Source organism: Anabrus simplex, chromosome 8 (genome assembly GCF_040414725.1).
Source record: "Anabrus simplex isolate iqAnaSimp1 chromosome 8, ASM4041472v1, whole genome shotgun sequence".
NCBI classification, from domain to species: domain Eukaryota; kingdom Metazoa; phylum Arthropoda; class Insecta; order Orthoptera; family Tettigoniidae; genus Anabrus; species Anabrus simplex.
This window is the reverse complement of record NC_090272.1, coordinates 30,791,536-30,809,861: the sequence shown is the minus strand read 5'-3', so window position 1 is coordinate 30,809,861 and position 18,326 is coordinate 30,791,536. Positions and strand designations below refer to the sequence as shown.

The window sequence follows — 18,326 nt, the reverse complement described above, 5'->3', positions numbered from 1 at the left end:
TTCGTCGTTCATCAATCAGGTCTAGTATCTCCTGAATTATCCACTGATTCTTAGTTGATCTTTTCTTCCTTCCTAACATTTCTTCAGAAGCCCTACTGACTTCATTTTTCATGACTCTCCACTCTTCCTCTATAGTGTTTCCTTCAGCCTTTTCATTTAGTCCTTGTGCAACATGTTCCTTGAAACAATCCCTCACACTCTTTTCTTTCAACTTGTCTAGATCCCATCTTTTTGCATTCTTTCCTTTCTTCAATTTCTTCAACTTCAGATGGCATTTCATGACCAACAAGTTGTGGTCAGAGTCCACGTCTGCTCCTGGGAAAGTTTTGCAATCCAACACCTGGTTTCTGAATCTCTGCCTAATCATAATGAAGTCTATTTGATACCTTCCAGTGTCTCCAGGTCTCGTCCACGTATACAGCCGTCTTTTGTGGTGTTTGAACCAAGTATTGGCAAAGACTAAATTATGATCAGTGCAGAATTCAACCAGCCGACTTCCTCTTTCGTTCCTTTGTCCCAATCCAAATTCTCCTACTGTGCTAGCTTCTCTTCCTTGGCCTACCACTGCATTCCAGTCTCCCATCACAATTAGATTCTCGTCGCCTTTTACATATTGTATTAAATCTTCTATCTCCTCATATATTCTTTCGATTTCTTCATCATGTGCTGCACTAGGCATATAACCGGCACTATTGTGGTGGGCATTGGTTTGGTGTCTATCTTGACGACAATAATTCTTTCACTATGCTGGTCGTAGTAGCTTACCCGCTGCCCTATTTTCTTATTCATTATTAAACCAACTCCTGCATTTCCCTTGTTTGATTTTGTATTGATAATTCGGTAGTCGCCTGACCAAAAATCTTGTTCTTCCTGCCAACGTACTTCACTTATACCAACTACAACTAACTTTAGCCTATATCTAAGTATACGGGGTTAATGGCCAATATGTCCCAAGTCCCTCAAATGAATTAACAACATCATAATTTATTTCATGTAAGAGGGCCGAGCTGAAAACGGTAGAGCACTGGCCTTTCGAGCCCAACTTGGCAGGTTCAATCCTGGCTCAGTCCGGCGGCGTTATATCCGCCTTATTATATCCAACATCTCTTCATAAGAACGTGTCAGATAGTCCTTCCTGAGAGTAGATTCGTTGGGAACAGGATGCTTTGTATATTTTTCAAGAAACTGTCTGAAGCTTCAGCTGTTAAGTTTCTTTAAAGGAATATTAGACGAAACCATCATCTTGCAGAGATCTTGTGAAAATTGTGAACACTGTGAACTTGACGTCGGGGTTTCGAATAACAGATGTTGCCTATTTTCTAGTGCAGAATATCTAGTTACACAATTTTTATGTTTTACAGTATTACAGTGTTGCTGCACAGAGAAGCATTTTTTGGCAGAAACTTTTACCTCACACAATTTACAGAATAATATCACTCCATCACCAAACTCGCGAACAAAACTTCGTAACTTCCCACAAATTGAGACTTTCGTTTTAGGCATATTGAAAGGAACTGAATGACTGAAGCTCCCTAATGACCAAGGTCATTCAGTGTGTTGAAGGTGGAAGAGGGACGGGCGAAGGAGAGAGATAAGAACAATGACAAATAACTGCAGAATTACCTCTGCTTCCGTGTAAACAATAGCCCGGTTTCCAGGAATTGACCCAGCTAGCAAACAATAGCTCCTACCTGTTAGAAACATTCCATACACTACTTTAGGATAGTTCTTCAGTAGTATATTCTAGTCTATCCTGAAAAATAATTTCTAGAACTTATTCTGATTTTTATAAAACGAAATTCAAATGAAAATTACCAAAATATGCCGTTATAATGATATTTTGTTCAAAAGAGACCATCTCCACCCATTTTTGGCCTTCCAGCGCCCAGACGGTTCTGCGGTGTTTCAAGATGATAACGCACTGCCACATCGCTCCCACGTCGCCTGGGAATGGTTCCAGGAACATGCAGTGGAGGTCCAACGACTGCCATGGCCACCCAGGAGCACCGATATGAACCCTATCGAGCATATCTGGGATGTCCTGGAACGCAGGCTACGTGCCATGGATCCTGCACCCACGAACAGACCAGCATTGGTGGCCGCTCTGCAAACAATTTGGTATCAGCTGCATCCAGAGGACTACCAGGGACTTGTCGACTCACTTCCACGGCGTCTCACTGCAGTTCGCAGGGCCAGAGGAGGCCCCACACGCTATTAGGTGACTATCCCATGATATTTGCTACGTCAGTGTATATTAGGTGTGCTCTGCGACAAACGAATGAGCATTGAACTTAAGGGAATAGCATATAAGATGGTGCTTACACCTAGAATGCTATGAAGCAGAGACATGCGCTTAATCAGGAAATCAGAGGAGGAAAAACTGGACATGGAAGAGATGAATACCAAAGGAGGATATGTGGAGTGGTGGTGGTGATTATTGCTTTAAGACGAAGTACAACTGGGCAACCATCCTCTATTAACACTAATCAGAGGGGGAAAAAATGGAAGGGATCTGACGGTTCGAAAAATAAAGATACTATGCAAAGGAAGACAAGGGCCACAGAGGGCGTGAGAACGAAAGACTCACTACGCCTCGCAAACCTAACACCGTCGGGGTCAGAAAGGGACAAGAGTTGACCAAGGGAGGTCGGATAGGATGGATGAAAGTGAGGAGCCTGGCACAAGTGGAAGCAATGTCAGGACTCAGCTACGGGCCCCATTGTCACCAACCCACACTCCTAACTTAAGAGCCCCTGGGGCCCCTTTTAGTCACCTCTTACAACAGGCAGAGGATGGCGTGTGTGACGGAGCCAAAATCTGCCAAAACGTCAATTTAGAAGTAGAGCCATGCAGAGCATAGTCATTCCACAAGATGTTCAAATAAGATGACGTTATTGCCTCCCAAAGACAACCACTTTCTGCAGAAAATGTGATGTCGGGTTACACGTAAAGTGTTTTGTACTTTACCTCACGAAGGAGTGAATGCTGAATATTAGGAAGTAATAATGTTGTTCACTCAAGAATAATTGTAAATTTTTAATTACAGTGCTTTCATACATCTTCCCTTTTCAGCACCAAGTTGTACCTGTATTTCCTGTCATACTACACATATAGGTCGACACACTTTGTACAAACTAACAAGAGAGTAATAAATCGTTATGCACATTGATATTTACAAATAATTCAAAGGAAATATGTTTGACAAACTCAGTTTTTCCGAAATAAAATATTACAAGAAAATCTGGGTTAAGGAAATAAACTGTCTCATCCTCACTTAATTTAATGTCATATATTTCTGCCTTTATTTTTAAATATACATTACCATAACCCTATTCTTTGGTGGTTGGCTGGTGTAAATAATTCAGCTCCCTTCTTGAAATGTGCTATTACTTGTCGGAATGAAGAGAAACCACGGTGTAATAATACACACCAGCAGAAATATTACATGCACATATGCCGTAGGTCAATAAGAATACACAAAGGCTAAGTCTGCAAACCGTACCAAAGTCGTGACAAGACAAGGTTAGGTTGATAACGAAATTTCCTTCCATTTCAACTGAACTGGTCTTCATAGAGGAGGTAATGTTGCTTTCCTTTTCTTGTAAAGTTTTCTTGCTTCTTACACATACAAATTGGACGAAATAAGACGATATTATTAAAGTGATGTGTTTGTCATTAAACACCACCTACGTTATTAAATGCATTATTCGAACATGTCACAATTCTACTTACCTAGTATTACCCAAACAGATTTATAACCTTACACAAAAAGAAAATAACTTTATACCCACAAATGTAGTATTACTGATTTTCATAATACGCCAGTGGCAATAGTCAATATCGCGAGTCACGAAGAAAAAAAAAAAAAGACTATAATGTGCCAACGTGCGAGATTAACAGTAACCGTAAGACAACGTATCAGCAAGTAGCATCCCTGATCTGTATTGTTAGCGACACTGAATTGAACCCAACAGTTAGAAAATAACTACAAATTACTGCTTTCAGTATTAACAGGGGAGAAATTGTAAGGTTGTACCCTTACATGGCAGGGAGCATACATACAACCCACCATGCTACCAACCACCACAGAAGTAATGGAATGCAAGAGAAAAAGTGTGACAAAGGGGACTAACGTTTGGGACCAAGGAAGAGGCTCACCAGAAACATCAACTTCAATGAGAAAAGGTAGAGTAAAGGAAGTAAAGTAAATGATCATTTTAATTTGATCAAAAATATTTGCCTTCATTTTCATAAAAATCCTTATTCACTAGTTATCTATAAAGAGTTATGCATGGTGTGATGGTCAGCTAACAAACATATTATGTTGCTTACCAAAGCAGGAGTTTCTGGTAGCCACACAGATTCAAATCCAGCTGCTGACCTGACATCTTTGTTTGAATCTTCAGCCACACACTTCTTCATAAATGTGAAGTGAACAGACATGAAAGCAAATGAACATTTGTATCATGCTTACAGTTAAAACTTTGCAATGAGAGGCACATACAGTATATAATACCTTACTAGCCTGAATATAAAATGGTCTTTTGGCACTCAAAATAATAGGGACACAAATGTGACATGCAAACTTTGCTTGGGAGCAATAACTTTGGAAGTTCCAAGGTATCAAGTTGTAGTCTTATTTAGTGATGACAGACACTTCATTCTTCAGTAACGCCAATTCTTTGCCATTTTACGAGTCACCGCTCACACGCAGCACGTGAATAATACACCGAGCCCAAATGAGCCTAATGTCAGGCCTTAGTCTAAACTTTCTTTTTATGAGTGACGAAGCATGGTTTCATTCGAGTGGGTCAATTCACAGAACAATAGGATCTGAGATACAGAGAACCCATTCGTTTTGCAACCGAGATCTCTGCACAAAGTGAAAGTAGGAGTATGGTGCGCTATTAGTGCCCAATGAATTATCGGTCAGATATTTTTTCAGGACAAAATTACTTCTGACCGTTATATTCACAACATTTTTGAACAATTTTTTGCTGAACTGGCTGAAGAAGAAAACAGGCTATTTCCAGCAGGATGGTGCGATGGCTCATACGGCACGTAGCTCCTTACAACGGTTGCAGGAAGTGTTCGATGACGAGCAGATCATCAGTAGAGGGTTATGGCCCCCTCGTTCAACAGGCGTAATCAGGCTGCTTCTTTCAGATGGCTATGTCCGCTTGCCATTGCAGGCACTGCGCTCACTGACACCGCTTCACTGTGTTCCTATGCCTCGATCTGTGATGAAGTCTTAAAATATACTCCCTGTAGATCACAAGCCACAAATTGGAAAGAAAAAAAGACAGCAGAGCTCGTGTAATTTTGGTTTATTCATGATTTTGACTTTAGCTGCAATGTGTGTGGTGACTCCCACTACACAAGCCAGAACAGTTTGGCAATGACACTAATAGACCTTGAAAAAGTCTCACTAAATTGACAAGAGGGTCCACAATTTCAATACACTAGTTTCAGCCACTTAGTGGGCATCTTCAGCGAAATTTCTGTATGTTTATTCATTCCTAATTCTGGTAATCATTTCCAGATTTACTTCTTAGCCTGAGGTCCTAAGTGAACTTTAAGACATCATATCATGACAAGATCATAAACATAAATTTTGTTATTCTATGTAATGTAATAATTATTCCTACAACATTGTCTTTGTATGGTATACACATGATTTAGTTATCACATAATCTATTTAATTTTTATTTAGCTGAAGATGGCCACTAAGTGGCTGAAACTAGTCCCAAGAATAGATATATTGTACTGAAAAGGTACTGAAAGGTAATGAAATTTATAGCTTATAATTCACTAAATGTTAGTTACAGAATAAAATGTTACTTCAACCTAATCACTACTTGTATTACTCACGATGAGTGTTTCGGATTATTTGAAGCTATCATCAGCTGACAAAGCATGGTAACGAATAATCATTCTCTTTTAGATTAAAAAACATACATTTAAAACATCACAAGGATAACTTAAAATTAGTAATGTTAAAATCAATGTACATAGGCCCTTCTTAGAAATACTTAAAATTAATGTTATGTTAAATACTGTACATGAATTTGGCCATGAATGTGTGAATCCTCTGTTGCATTATAGGCACTCGTTAGATCAATTAACATTTTTTAACTTATGTGAAATATCTCATTGCGTTTCCTGTTGTTGAATATTTAAAAATTTGGCTCTAAATTTTATGATAAACATTGTTTTAAGAAAATGGTATGTCTTTACTAATGTACGTAATTCTGCATCTTAGTTTCAAATAAAGGTGTGCTTTACTTGTAGCCTGATTGACGTTACTAATCGCTACAAATTTCATTTCATTGCTTTGTCAGCTGACGATAGCTTGAAACAAGCTGAAACATGCACTGATCAATTGTAACTTATCACGAGTAAACAAGTATTGACTAGGATGAAAAACTGTACAAGTGCCAAGGCTATATTAGTAGTGCCATGCGTTAATGGTGAAACTGTAATGCTTTAGAAGATATTTTATTAAGTTGGTAAATATAATCAAAAATCAACAATATATGCACCATTTTGATCAGAGAGAGTTGTTTCATGATAAAAAGACATACAAAAACTGAAAACATGGAAACTAAATATCCTTTCTAGAAAGCAAATTTTTTGTTGGTTTGATTTTTTGTTATCTTGAAAACACAAAGTGAAATTGCATAAAAAATATCTTTACAAAAAAGCAGAAATATACAAAATATACAGAAATTGCATTAAAAAATGTCATAACAAAAAAAAAAAAGCAGAAATACAGTACAGTATATAAAATTTTCCCCATACAATGCTGAAATAACCCTCAAAGTTTCAAGAAAAACTGTATGTAATTAGCACTCCTAGCACACTATGTCAAATAGGGGGAAAAGAAAACATTTACTTTTTCCTTGCAGCTTATTCTGATTCTACTTCCTCTCCCTGGGGTTTCTTACTTTTGTGTGCCCTTGCTCTGAAGAAGTGCTCTATTTGATTCCAGCATGTTTCATGGACTCCCACATTACATCCTGGATACCAATGTCTGCATCGCCCTCGCTTTTCTATTGTCGCACATACAGCACACTTCCTCAGTTGTCTGAAATGGTGTATCGTCATCTGACAACTTATCCAAACTGATTCCAGCCTCACCTGGATTTTCAATGTCCTCAGAATCATTTTCACTATCAATTTCACTAAAGTCACTACCCTCATGAAAAGCTTGTAAAATATCCTATCAGTTAGCAATGTTGTTGGTTTCACGCTGCCATGTTTGTTTACTACAGTCACATGGTAACTACTAGATACAAGATTTGTATAGACATGAAACTCTTTTAACAAGTACTACCAAAAGGGACAATAGTGGTGATAAGTGTGAATTAGAGACATTCATGTTGATGTAGTATGAATGTTTCACCAACAGATGACACAAAAGTCAAGAAAACACACATTTACTGAGGATATGAAAAAGCGATCCTGGCACCACAGGAAGGCGCAGTGAGCCACTTTTAGAGATCCTTGGCGCTTCTTGGGTTAACATTTTATTCTGTAAGTGAGAACCGCCAATACAGATCATAATGAAATATGTAACGATTACTAAATGTCAGGCTGCCAATATAAGAACTACTACTGTACTTATAAGTATGGAAAAGACAGCATTATATCTGAACCAATATAGTATATTAGTTAACGCCAACAGGAAACCATTTTTACAGCCAATTACTTTTTTCCAATTTCTGTCATACTACAGCTGTAATAGCCAACAGTTTGTGAGATGCCCTGAAAAGGATACATCTACATGGAACAAGAAACATAACCTGTACATGAGCAGTGTTCTCCCCAGAAAATTTTGTAAGCCGGGTAGCAGGAATGGGTAGCCAGGCCGGCAATACTACATAAAAAATTAATATTTAAGATTTCAATTTATTCCCCTCAAGGTATTAACACTATTATATAGGTAAACACTAACTGCAAAACTGAACTATGAGGGGCATACTATATTGTATTACACTTTATTTTTTGTACGTCCGGGTATGGTTCACATTTCACTTTTGAAGGTGGTGACGTGTAACTAATGTCTTGTTCCACCGTTTGGTAGCAGCACACGTACAGGGTCCAACGAATGCACTCATCTTAGCCATTTCATAACAACACTGTCAGCGTAGGAGCAGACAACATGGAAAGCAACCGTCACGGACAGCACTACACGACTTGGTTCCTATGGAAAGAAAGGCGTGACCACTGCATAAATTCATCGGCGCTTGGTGGCAGTCATGCGCCATCACAAAAAACAGTTTACAAATGGGTGGAAGGTTGGAAAACAGGGCACACATCGGTGAACAAGTGAACCAGTTCTGAAAGGAATATGACAGTGTCAACACCAGCCAACATTGCCCAGGTCAAACAGGCCATCCAAGGAAACAAATGGATCACATTTACGGAAATGGAGGCAGCCACGGTAATTATCCGAAACACCCTGCAGCGGATCGTGTACGGCCACTTACCGTTGGGGAAGGTGTAATCCATGTGGGTGCCTACACTCTTGTCCGCAGACGAAAAGCAGAGGCGTGTAGACGTGCGGAGAGAAATTTTGCAACGCGATGATCAAGATCCAGCCGACATCGGTCATTACAAATTTTACACGTCCACATGCCCCCATATGGGATCGCACTTATACAGTAGTTACTGTCCCAACGCTCGGCCATACCTACCTTTTCCTTTGCAGGGACACGTTATTTGCCGTTAATTATGAGAGACGTATTAGTTTGTTCATAACGGGGCCGTATGATCCCCTGATTTTACGCCAGGAAGTATTTGTAAATGACGATCTTCCAATTTTAGGTTAGGAAATTTTCATATAAAATGGTGTTATATAAAGTAGTGAAAATCATGTGAATTTGGTAAATTAGGATGTAATAGAATATTATAACAAGAATTTTTAAGAAAAACGAAAATCCACAGCCTGTTTCCAGTCATTGACCAGGTCAGGAATGGAATGAATGAAGCCCCCATTTAGGGGCGGCGAGGATAGGAAACGTGCCGGCTGACGAAGCTTCCTCTGGGGCAATGATAAATGACTGACAGATGAAATGTTAATGGATGTTGTTGCTGGGATGAAAGATGACAGGGAAAACTGGAGTACCCAGAGATAAACTATTCACGCCTCCGCTTTATCCAGCACAAATCTCACATCAAATGACCAGGATTTGAACCTCGGTATCCAGCGGTGAGAGCCCGGTGTGCTGCCACCTGAGCCATGGAGGCTATAAGAAGAATTTGTAGTTAGGTAATATTTAATATTTTCATTTTTCAATTATGTTTGCATCTCTTTTAATTTGGGTAAGAGAAAACTAGCAGTGATGATTGCACAACATGGGAAACCAGTGACTATATAGTTGAAGACGGTTGAAGTCGGTCAAAAGTGTCAAAAGTATTGCAACAGGTGGCTTGGAAACCCGGAGTACAGGTGGGGAAGTGTACGCAGAAGATTGCAACTCATCAATGTGGACGAACGTGCGAGATCGCTATTTGCACTGTACTTGGTTTAAAATCACTGTAACCATATGCTTCATCTACATAATCATTGTCCGACTTGTTCAATATATCGCCCACACTATCTGCATTAGCCTATGTCTTTTACTGCTCGATTTACTCATAGTGACTTTAAGGAAAAGTGTCCGACTCGTTGGCTGAATGATCAGCATACTGGCCTTCGGTTCAGAGGGTCCCGGGTTTGATTCCCGGCCGGGTCGGAGATTTTAACCTTCATTGGTTAATTCCAATGGCCCGGGGGCTGGATGTTTGTGCTGTCCCCAACATCCCTGCAACTCACACACCACACATAACACTATCCTCCACCACAATAACACGCAGTTACCTACACACGGCAGATGCCTCCCACCCTCATCGGAGGGTCTGCCTTACAAGGGCTGCATTCGGCTAGAAATAGCCACACGAAATTAAATTTAAAAATTAAGGAAAAGTAAACTCACAGCACTGCACACTTACATAAACAATCCATGCGTGATATGGACAATGATATTGTCACCCTACAAAGCACTCGACGTACCCGTACGGTGTTGCGCCAAAACAGGAATTGACGAAGGAAAGGTGGACTATGCACGTACTTAAATAGATGGCCAACAGACCCAAATGGGTTCAGACAGTTCTCGATTTTGAACAAACGTACAACCCCATATGGGGACGTGAAGTTCAAAAACTTGACTACTCCCACGTACCGAAATGGGGTTGTTTGGCACTCGACGTGTTAATATTATGTAACTAGCACATATCTAGGTTATGTTAGCTGTAAGGACGGCAACCCATTAAAAAGGTTCTGAGGAGAACACCCGAGATATTAAGCCAGATCAACCACTAGTGGCGTCAGCGATTGCTATTTTGGGGGATAAAGAAACTCCGAGGTCGGTCCTACAGTGTAGTAAATACTTCATTATGACAATACCGGACAGCTTGCGATTTTCAGTGAGAAGTCAACAGAACTGCTACCTACACAGCACTGACTCTTAGTGCACTAACACATTGTTCACAATTAAATCAGTGTTTCTCACTAAAGAATCTTACATTACAGTGATTTTCCACAAAAAAGTAATGTGCTGAACAAATTATCCAGCAAGATAATGACACGGGAACTGTTTACCCACAAGGGATCACATCAAGGTCTTTTAGACCGGCCGCACACAATTATTATTCTTTTGAAATAGTTTCACGGTATAAAGCTTCATCCCTTCCTATGCCTTTCAATGGACTCGCCCACTACACGTGCTCACGTTTGTTGTTCCTCACTTTCATCACCAGTCAGTCAGTGGAAAGTGGAAAGCTTTGTCTGTAAGCCCAGTCGTTCCCACCATCTGCGACTCCTGGCGTTGCCTTATTACACGGTCCTTTACACCGTGCGTGACTCCTGACGTTCACAATCCGCGGTCTTTGTTGTTGGTATAGAAGTGTTTTGTGAGTCTCATGGATATATTTCTTTTCAATAATACAATATGTTTTGCTGTGTGTTTAGTTTCTGGATATAATTTAACTTAAAAATACAATGTCTTTAGTAAAAATTTGTATTTTGTTTCTATTTTTTTTTTCTAGTTGCTTTACGTCGCACCGACACAGATAGGTCTTATTGCGACGATGGGATAGGAAAGGCCTAGGAGTTGGAAGCGGCCATGGCCTTAATTAAGGTACAGCCCCAGCCAGCATTTCCCTAATATGAAAATAGGAAACCACAGAAAACCATCTTCAGGGCTGCCAACAGTAGGGTTCGAACCCACTATCTTCCAGATGCAAGCCGACAGCTGCGCGTCCCTAACCGCACGGCCAACTCACCTGGTGGTAACTCTTTTGACGCGACCCCTCGCAGGTTAAGGACCTCGAGTATAAAAAAAATCATGACCTCTGTGTCGAGTTTACCTCTATGCTCGTTATATTAGGAAGTCAAACGCTGAGCTGTCAATGGGACATAAAACCAATAATATTAACAAATACGCAAATAATGATTTCATTTTTACAATTGGCTTATGTCACACCAACACAGACAGGTCTTATGATGACGATGGAATAGGAAAAGGCCTTAATTAAGGGACAGCCCCGGCATTTGCCTGGTGTGAAAATGAGAATAAATACAGTATGTTAGAACATGTTTCAGTCTGTAAGATCTTCTTCAGCTAAGTATTGAATGGTGGAAATATAAAACATTCCAATTAAAGGAATAATTATTTTATTACACCTGTCGATCCCACGGACGTCTTTCGCAGTTGAATCGATTTCTGTGATGAAATTCGACCAGTTTTCTTCGACATCACTACCAGAACTCCATTCCACTTCTTTAGTACCGGTAATCTTGAAGATTGACAGGCAACATTTTTCACGTCCAGTCTGTCTGACTTTGTAGTAAGTGTTCACTACCCTGCGTACAGCTGAATGTTCAGTTATAGCCTGAGGTACCGAGCAAGTAGGTCATGTGGTCTGGGGTCATGTAGGGGTGAGCTTGCATTCGGGAGATGGTGGGTTCAAGCCCCACTGTCAGCGGCCCTGACAATGGTTTTCTGTGGTTTCCCATTTTCATACCAGGCAAATGATGGCTGGGGCTGTACCGTAATAAAAGGCCCCAGTAGCATCCTTCCCAGTCCCGTCCCATCGTGGCTACAAGATCTGCCTGTGTCAGTGCAAAGTAAAATAATCAGCAATAGTATACATCAGGGAACTTCAAATGGCGGACTCTGATCTGGATCTGGACCCCGATGCATTTTATCTCTGACCTGCACAGTTTATACGATGTCAAGAGTAAGAAAGGGAAAAAATTTGCAATTAAAAAAAAGTAAAACTATATTAGAGAGTAATGTACGACTTATAGGCTGCGTCCTTTGGCCTAGAACTTTTTTCTTTTCTGCTATTTTCTTTACGTCGCACCGACACAGATAGGTCTTATGGTGACGATGGGACAGGAACGGTCTAGGAATAGGAAGGAAGCGGCCGTGGCCTTAATTAAGGTACAGCCCCAGCATTTGCCTGGTGTGAAAATGGGAAAACACAGAAAACCACCTTTAGGGCTGTCGACAGTGGGATTCGAACCCACTATCTGCCGGATGCGAGCTCACAGCTGCGCGCTGCTAATCGCACGGCCAACTCGCCCGGTTCGGCCTAGAACAATGTTCTTTCCACAGATGGCAGTACTGTATTTTGAAGATTTGAGAGTGAACGGGTTTTCTATTTGTTCCAAAGATGGCATGAGCATTTCCTTAGATTTTCTCTAGTACACAGCCTCTTCCCTGCCATGGTTAGTAGTTAGTTTGCAAGTAATCAGCTTCATTTTCCGTATCAAATTCTAATCACAAAGACATACACTAATTGAAAATCTTCCAACTTTTTGATACTTTTTATTTGCTTTTTAGCAAATTAATTAATTAATTAATTAATTATAAACAGTACACGTTCCGTTCTCACTTGTTAAGCTTAGGTAAATCGCTAAGTTTCTGAGTATGTTATTTTTAGGTACATTGTTTCTCTTAAAAACTATTTGAATACAAATCAAATTAAAATTATGTTAAAACAATGTGGGAGTTAATGGGTTGATGAAATGAGGCAGGATGAATACATAGATAGCCTACTTTAAAAAAAACCCTTATCTATTCACTGGAATAGTTTGTTTAAGTAGGCTATCTATGTATTCATCCTGTCTCATTTCATCAACCCATTAAGCCCCACATTGTTTTAACATCATTTTAATTTGATTTGTATTCAAATAGTTTTTAAGAGAAACAATGTACCTGAAAATAATATACTCAGAAACTTAGCGATTCACCTAAGCTTTTTTTTTTTTTTTTTTTTTTTGCTAGGGGCTTTACGTCGCACCGACACAGATAGGTCTTATGGCGACGATCCACCTAAGCTTAACAAGTGAGAACGAAACATGTACTGTTTATAATTAATTTGCTAAAAAGCAAATAAAAAGTATCAAAAAGGTGGAAGATTTTTCAATTACTTTAAGTCTTTTGTAGTAGTTAGTTGTCGCTTGCTCCACAGAGGAGTACAAATATAATGCATGGTTTATACATCGGTGTAAGCTGTCAGTTATTTCAGTGAACCTTTTCGTCACGAGTAGTCAACAAGAAACAAAGTGGATCTGAAAATCATATCTTCAAACCTGTAAGACAACTGCAAATCTTCTTAGTTTTGTCTGAATGCACAGATGCAAAATGAGCACTGAGTAGAGGAAGCTTCGGCTTAACAGCGGCTTGTCTTACTAGACTTGCAGCTCTACGTTCGGGAGGCTGAGTGATTGCTCCCCATTGTTGCCTGTCCTGAATGGTTTCTGCGTCGTTTTCAATTCTTTTGCGCTAAAGCGAATGTCATGACAGTTCCTATTCTCCGCAGATAACATCAACGATACAAATATCCCTGGCCTGAGAAACGGCGTCACCGTCAAAGAGGCTCGCCATCCGCCGTACCTTCACCGAGTACAGAATAAAAGCTTTCAACCCGCCCCTTCTCCCACCTCACAAAACAAGACATGTTTAATAACATGCAACCAGACAGTTGCTTTGATCAAAAGACAGAACTGAAAGCAGCGTTTCACAGTAAACATTCTAGTTACGGTACGAACAGTAATTTCCACTTAGCAGTTAAAACAGTTGAAAGGTTCATTAGGGACCCATAAACAGTATATGAGACAAATTACCACAGAATATGAAAAGGCAACACAGGCATCTTTGAAAGTATCCCAGATTTCAAGAAGGAAAAAAAAAAAAGCAAAGGAAAGGTAAATTGTTCAAATGTGTGCATGATCATTGAATTTAAAATATCAAATTACACTTCTGTTTGTATTTGCTTTTTGCTAGTTGCTTTACGTCGCACCGACACAGGTAGGTCTTATGGTGACGATGGGACAGGAAAGGCCTAGGAATGGGAAAGAAGCAGCCGTGGCCTTAATTAAGGTACAGTCCCAGCATTTGCCTGGTGTGAAAATGGGAAACCATCTTCAGGGCTGCCGACAGTAGGGTTCGAACCCACTATCTCCCGGATGCGAGCTCACAGCTGAGCGCTCCTAACCGCACAGCCAACTTGCCCGGTTGTTTGTATTTGAATGTATTATATGTAAACTCTCCACTGGTTGAAATTTAAAAAGAAACAAGGAAAATTCAGTGCTAACTGATGATAATAATACACATATTTACTTTTTTCTGTAATTATTGTATGGAGCAACCAATCATCATAAGCAAGACCAGCATCTGTCTTACTCAACCACATTATTTGGAATTCAGAGACCCCTTTATTGCATTATTACCATTAATCCAGACCCCAGGGAAAATTAACTGAATTGGTCTATATAGGCCTGTCAGGGAGCACCTCATAAAGAAATTGTGCATCTTCTTTCAGGAAGTGATTGGTAGGCTAAATTTGGCAAACAAGTTTTCAACACACCCAAATATACTGTACACTCATGTCCATGTTAAGAAATCTTCAAAATCCATGAGAAATCATTATGTCATGGTGATGATGTGCAGACTAAACTGTAGCTGGACAACATGAAAAGACGTGACAAACTGGGCAGCTCAGTGTGCCTGAAACAGTCTGTGGGCAGAAGTCTTGCATACAGCAGTTCTGATTGTGTATTGTGTGGTGCGTTTGGCACACAGTATTCGAGTCGTAAGGAAGCAGGATGGTACAGAAAACACACGTGGTCGGATCATCGGCAATGTACTGCCCGCCACGGTCAACACCAAGTGGGCCGGGAGATTAATGTCCCCCATAGAGTCATTTCATGGGTGTGGAGAAGATTCCAGGAAGAAGGAAACATTCATCAGCAGTACGGGCAAAGTCGACCACATGCTACAACCCAGCATCAGGATTGTCCCCGAAGACGTCCAATAAGAACAGCACCTGCACAGGCTAGAGACCTCGCAGCATCCTCTGGGTAACACATCTCCCGTCAACTATGAATCGTCAGCTTCAAGGGGTTGATCAGCATGTTCAGCAACCTGCCAGATGCGATATCCTCACACAAAAGCACCATGTGGCTCGTGATCCTGGAACAGTGGGGGTAGTTACCTACGGTTCATGGATGAGTCACGGTTTGGCCTGCAGAGTGACTCTCGCTGTCTGTTCATCTTAATTTTGGCCCGTCATTAAGTTAAGTCCAAAACAGATGATAAGCTGAGTTTATGTAATCATAGATTAGCCTTTAAAAAGTATTGGAAGATGGAAATCATCTCTCAAGACCAAAGTTGACTTTAACACCAATATGGAACCCCCACAAAGAAATTTTTAAGTTGTCTGTTCGTCTGGGATGCCCCTGGGACACATTACAACCCTGCCAATATTGTGGAAAGAGATGGATATGACAGCACCGGTGTTCTCCCCTTGGGTGACATCAGGTTAGGAGCACGTACCCCATTGCTTGTTTCCTAGGGGTACTGTGACTGTGCTGTCTATCGGGATGACATACTGCAACAGTATGTGTGGCTTTTTCGTAGTGCATATAGACCTAGGTTCCATCTAATGGACAATAATGCCCGCCCACACAAGGCTGGCTGGTGGACGAGTACCTGCAACATGAACGCTCCCAAGACTTGAATCCGATTTGACATGCATGGGATGGTCTAGGCCTAAGGATTGCAGCCCCAACACAACCATGGACCACTGTTGACCTCCTAAGGACGCTTATCCAGCAATATGACAAGTTACCACAAGCCATGCTGGATATCCTGATCCAAAGTACATGGAGACATTGTCCATCCTGTATTGCCACTTAAAGTCATCACACCCTCATTGACATTCTCTACGCAACCAGCGGAGTGACACCACACATGGTCAGTGCCACCCACTGTCCATATCTTGTTTTCCTGCATACTTGATACCAGTAACACTGTCGTCAGAGTCAAATTATGCCCCATGTTTCTCCGTGGATCTTGATGCGTAAAGAACAAGAACTAGAACTCAAGGGAGTATCACTTCAGTTCCTAGAGTCATGGTCTGGTCAACCCAACAAGTTTGACAACAAAAGGCATGTAAATTTGCACATAAAAATCATACCACCTAGTACTCTCATGTCAGCCTCTTGACATCTATTTCTTTCACCAGTACAAACAATTCAAGATATTGTATGTAATCTCGGCATTTACACAGCCATCTCATATTTGGCACATTATGACTGCAAATATTAGTCATGCATCTTACTTTCATACGCCCTGGTTTAGGGGTAAATAGCGCACTTCACGCCAGATACTTGGATCCCTCGTTTGCTCACCCCCAGATAGTTTTGTGACTATCATTCGAAGGTCAAAAAGCTTTCCTCGATAGCGTTCAATATCATGATAGGTCGTGGTGCCCCTTCCCATGTTCCCCCAACCCTTCGCCAAGATCTTTTGACATGCTGACATTGTACAGCACGGACAGTCGGACCTTATCGGTCTTTCAAAAACCTAACCATTTCTGCCGAGTTTGAACCCGCGATGTTACGATCCGGAGTCCAACACTCTACAAGTGATCCAAAGAAGGAACGCTTTGCTTATTATTCCACAATAAATACCATAATGTGTGAAAAACCCTAATTTTGTTATCAAAAATTGGACGTAGTGCCCTTTGCCGGTATAACTGGTTCACAAAATGATTACGCAAATACACAATAATTCTACTTAAATTCAAAATGAACCTTCAGAAGGACGACTACCTCATATTTAATCACCGAAAGAAAAAGGAAAAAAGTATATACCTTCCCACCCTCCGAGTCATGAGCGAACACAGTTTCTCCTTTAGAAAGTTGTCGACATTCTGAAGCATCTTCCTTTTGAGACTCCTTCCCTTTGCCTTGATATGTCTGTAGACCTTCCCCTTTAACAAGCAGCGGGTCACAATCCTGCATATTTGTACAATTGCGACTAGCTGAATTGAAATATCTTCTGCTGTACTCTTCCCCGAACTTGGGATTTCTTTATTTAAGCACGAATACTTTCGACATATCAGTCAGTGGTATACCGTAGTAATTTAGTACTCAGAATTTTAAAGTTTACTACAGTTGTCTTATTCTCACTTAGAGACGGTCCAAACAAACTTTGAAACTTCACAAAGTGTGTGCGCCATTCCGCGACTAGTCACTGTACATTGGCACAATTGAGAATCTCCGCGCCAATTTGTACGAATAGCCAATGTCATCATAAAATCCCCAAAATAAATATAGCCATTCCAACAAATGTTCAAGTTTCAAAGAAACAAATCTATGCATTATTTCAACGATAGTTATAAGTTCTTTTTTATTTCTGAGATAACACAGATTTTTTTTGTTTTTTTTGAATCCATCTACGGTAATGCTGTTCCAAATTGTTTTGATATGTTGGCTATATAACACTTGCGACTTGAGACAACAAAAGAACAGCATCGCACTGCTCGTCTAAACGCGGCAGAAACTTTTATATTTGAAAAATACATAAACATTTAAAGCAAGTATTTGGCAAGTACACTGTACTAACATTGTCAGGTAAGGCAGAATTGCGACCGTTCGGTATAAACAGGAGCCACCACTGAATGCTAGGGCAATAAAGATATCGCTAGTAGCAGGCTGAGTGGCTCAGACCTAAGCTGGCGGGTTCCATGTTCGATTCCGGCTCAGGCAGGCCCCAGCGGAACTTGCAGGTGCTCAAATACGCTACCCTCCGACGGAACATAATTCTAGCACCTCGGTCTCCGAAACTCGTAAAGTCGGCTAGTTAGACAATAACATGTCTAATGACACATAGGTACCGTAGTACGGTATTTCAAAACACGCATAGCAAACTTGGCGATACAATCGTGAAACAATGAGCCATACTGAAATTAAAATGTTTCAGTGT

General features: G+C 40.5%; 1 protein-coding gene across 2 annotated transcripts in view; it reads right to left on the bottom strand.

Moving 5' to 3' along the window:
• LOC136879260 (uncharacterized) overlaps window positions 1-17,571 on the bottom strand; it is a 123,197-nt gene extending 105,626 nt beyond the window's left edge. For both annotated transcript variants that reach the window (XM_067153075.2, XM_067153076.2), the window contains exons 1-2: window positions 17,213-17,571; window positions 4,333-4,416 (exon numbers count right to left, since the gene is read on the bottom strand). In XM_067153075.2, coding sequence (XP_067009176.2) covers window positions 4,333-4,416; window positions 17,213-17,362 — 234 coding nt within the window. In that variant the 5' untranslated portion in view covers window positions 17,363-17,571. The remainder of the gene's footprint in view (window positions 1-4,332; window positions 4,417-17,212) is intronic.
• Window positions 17,572-18,326: the final 755 nt, after the last annotated feature.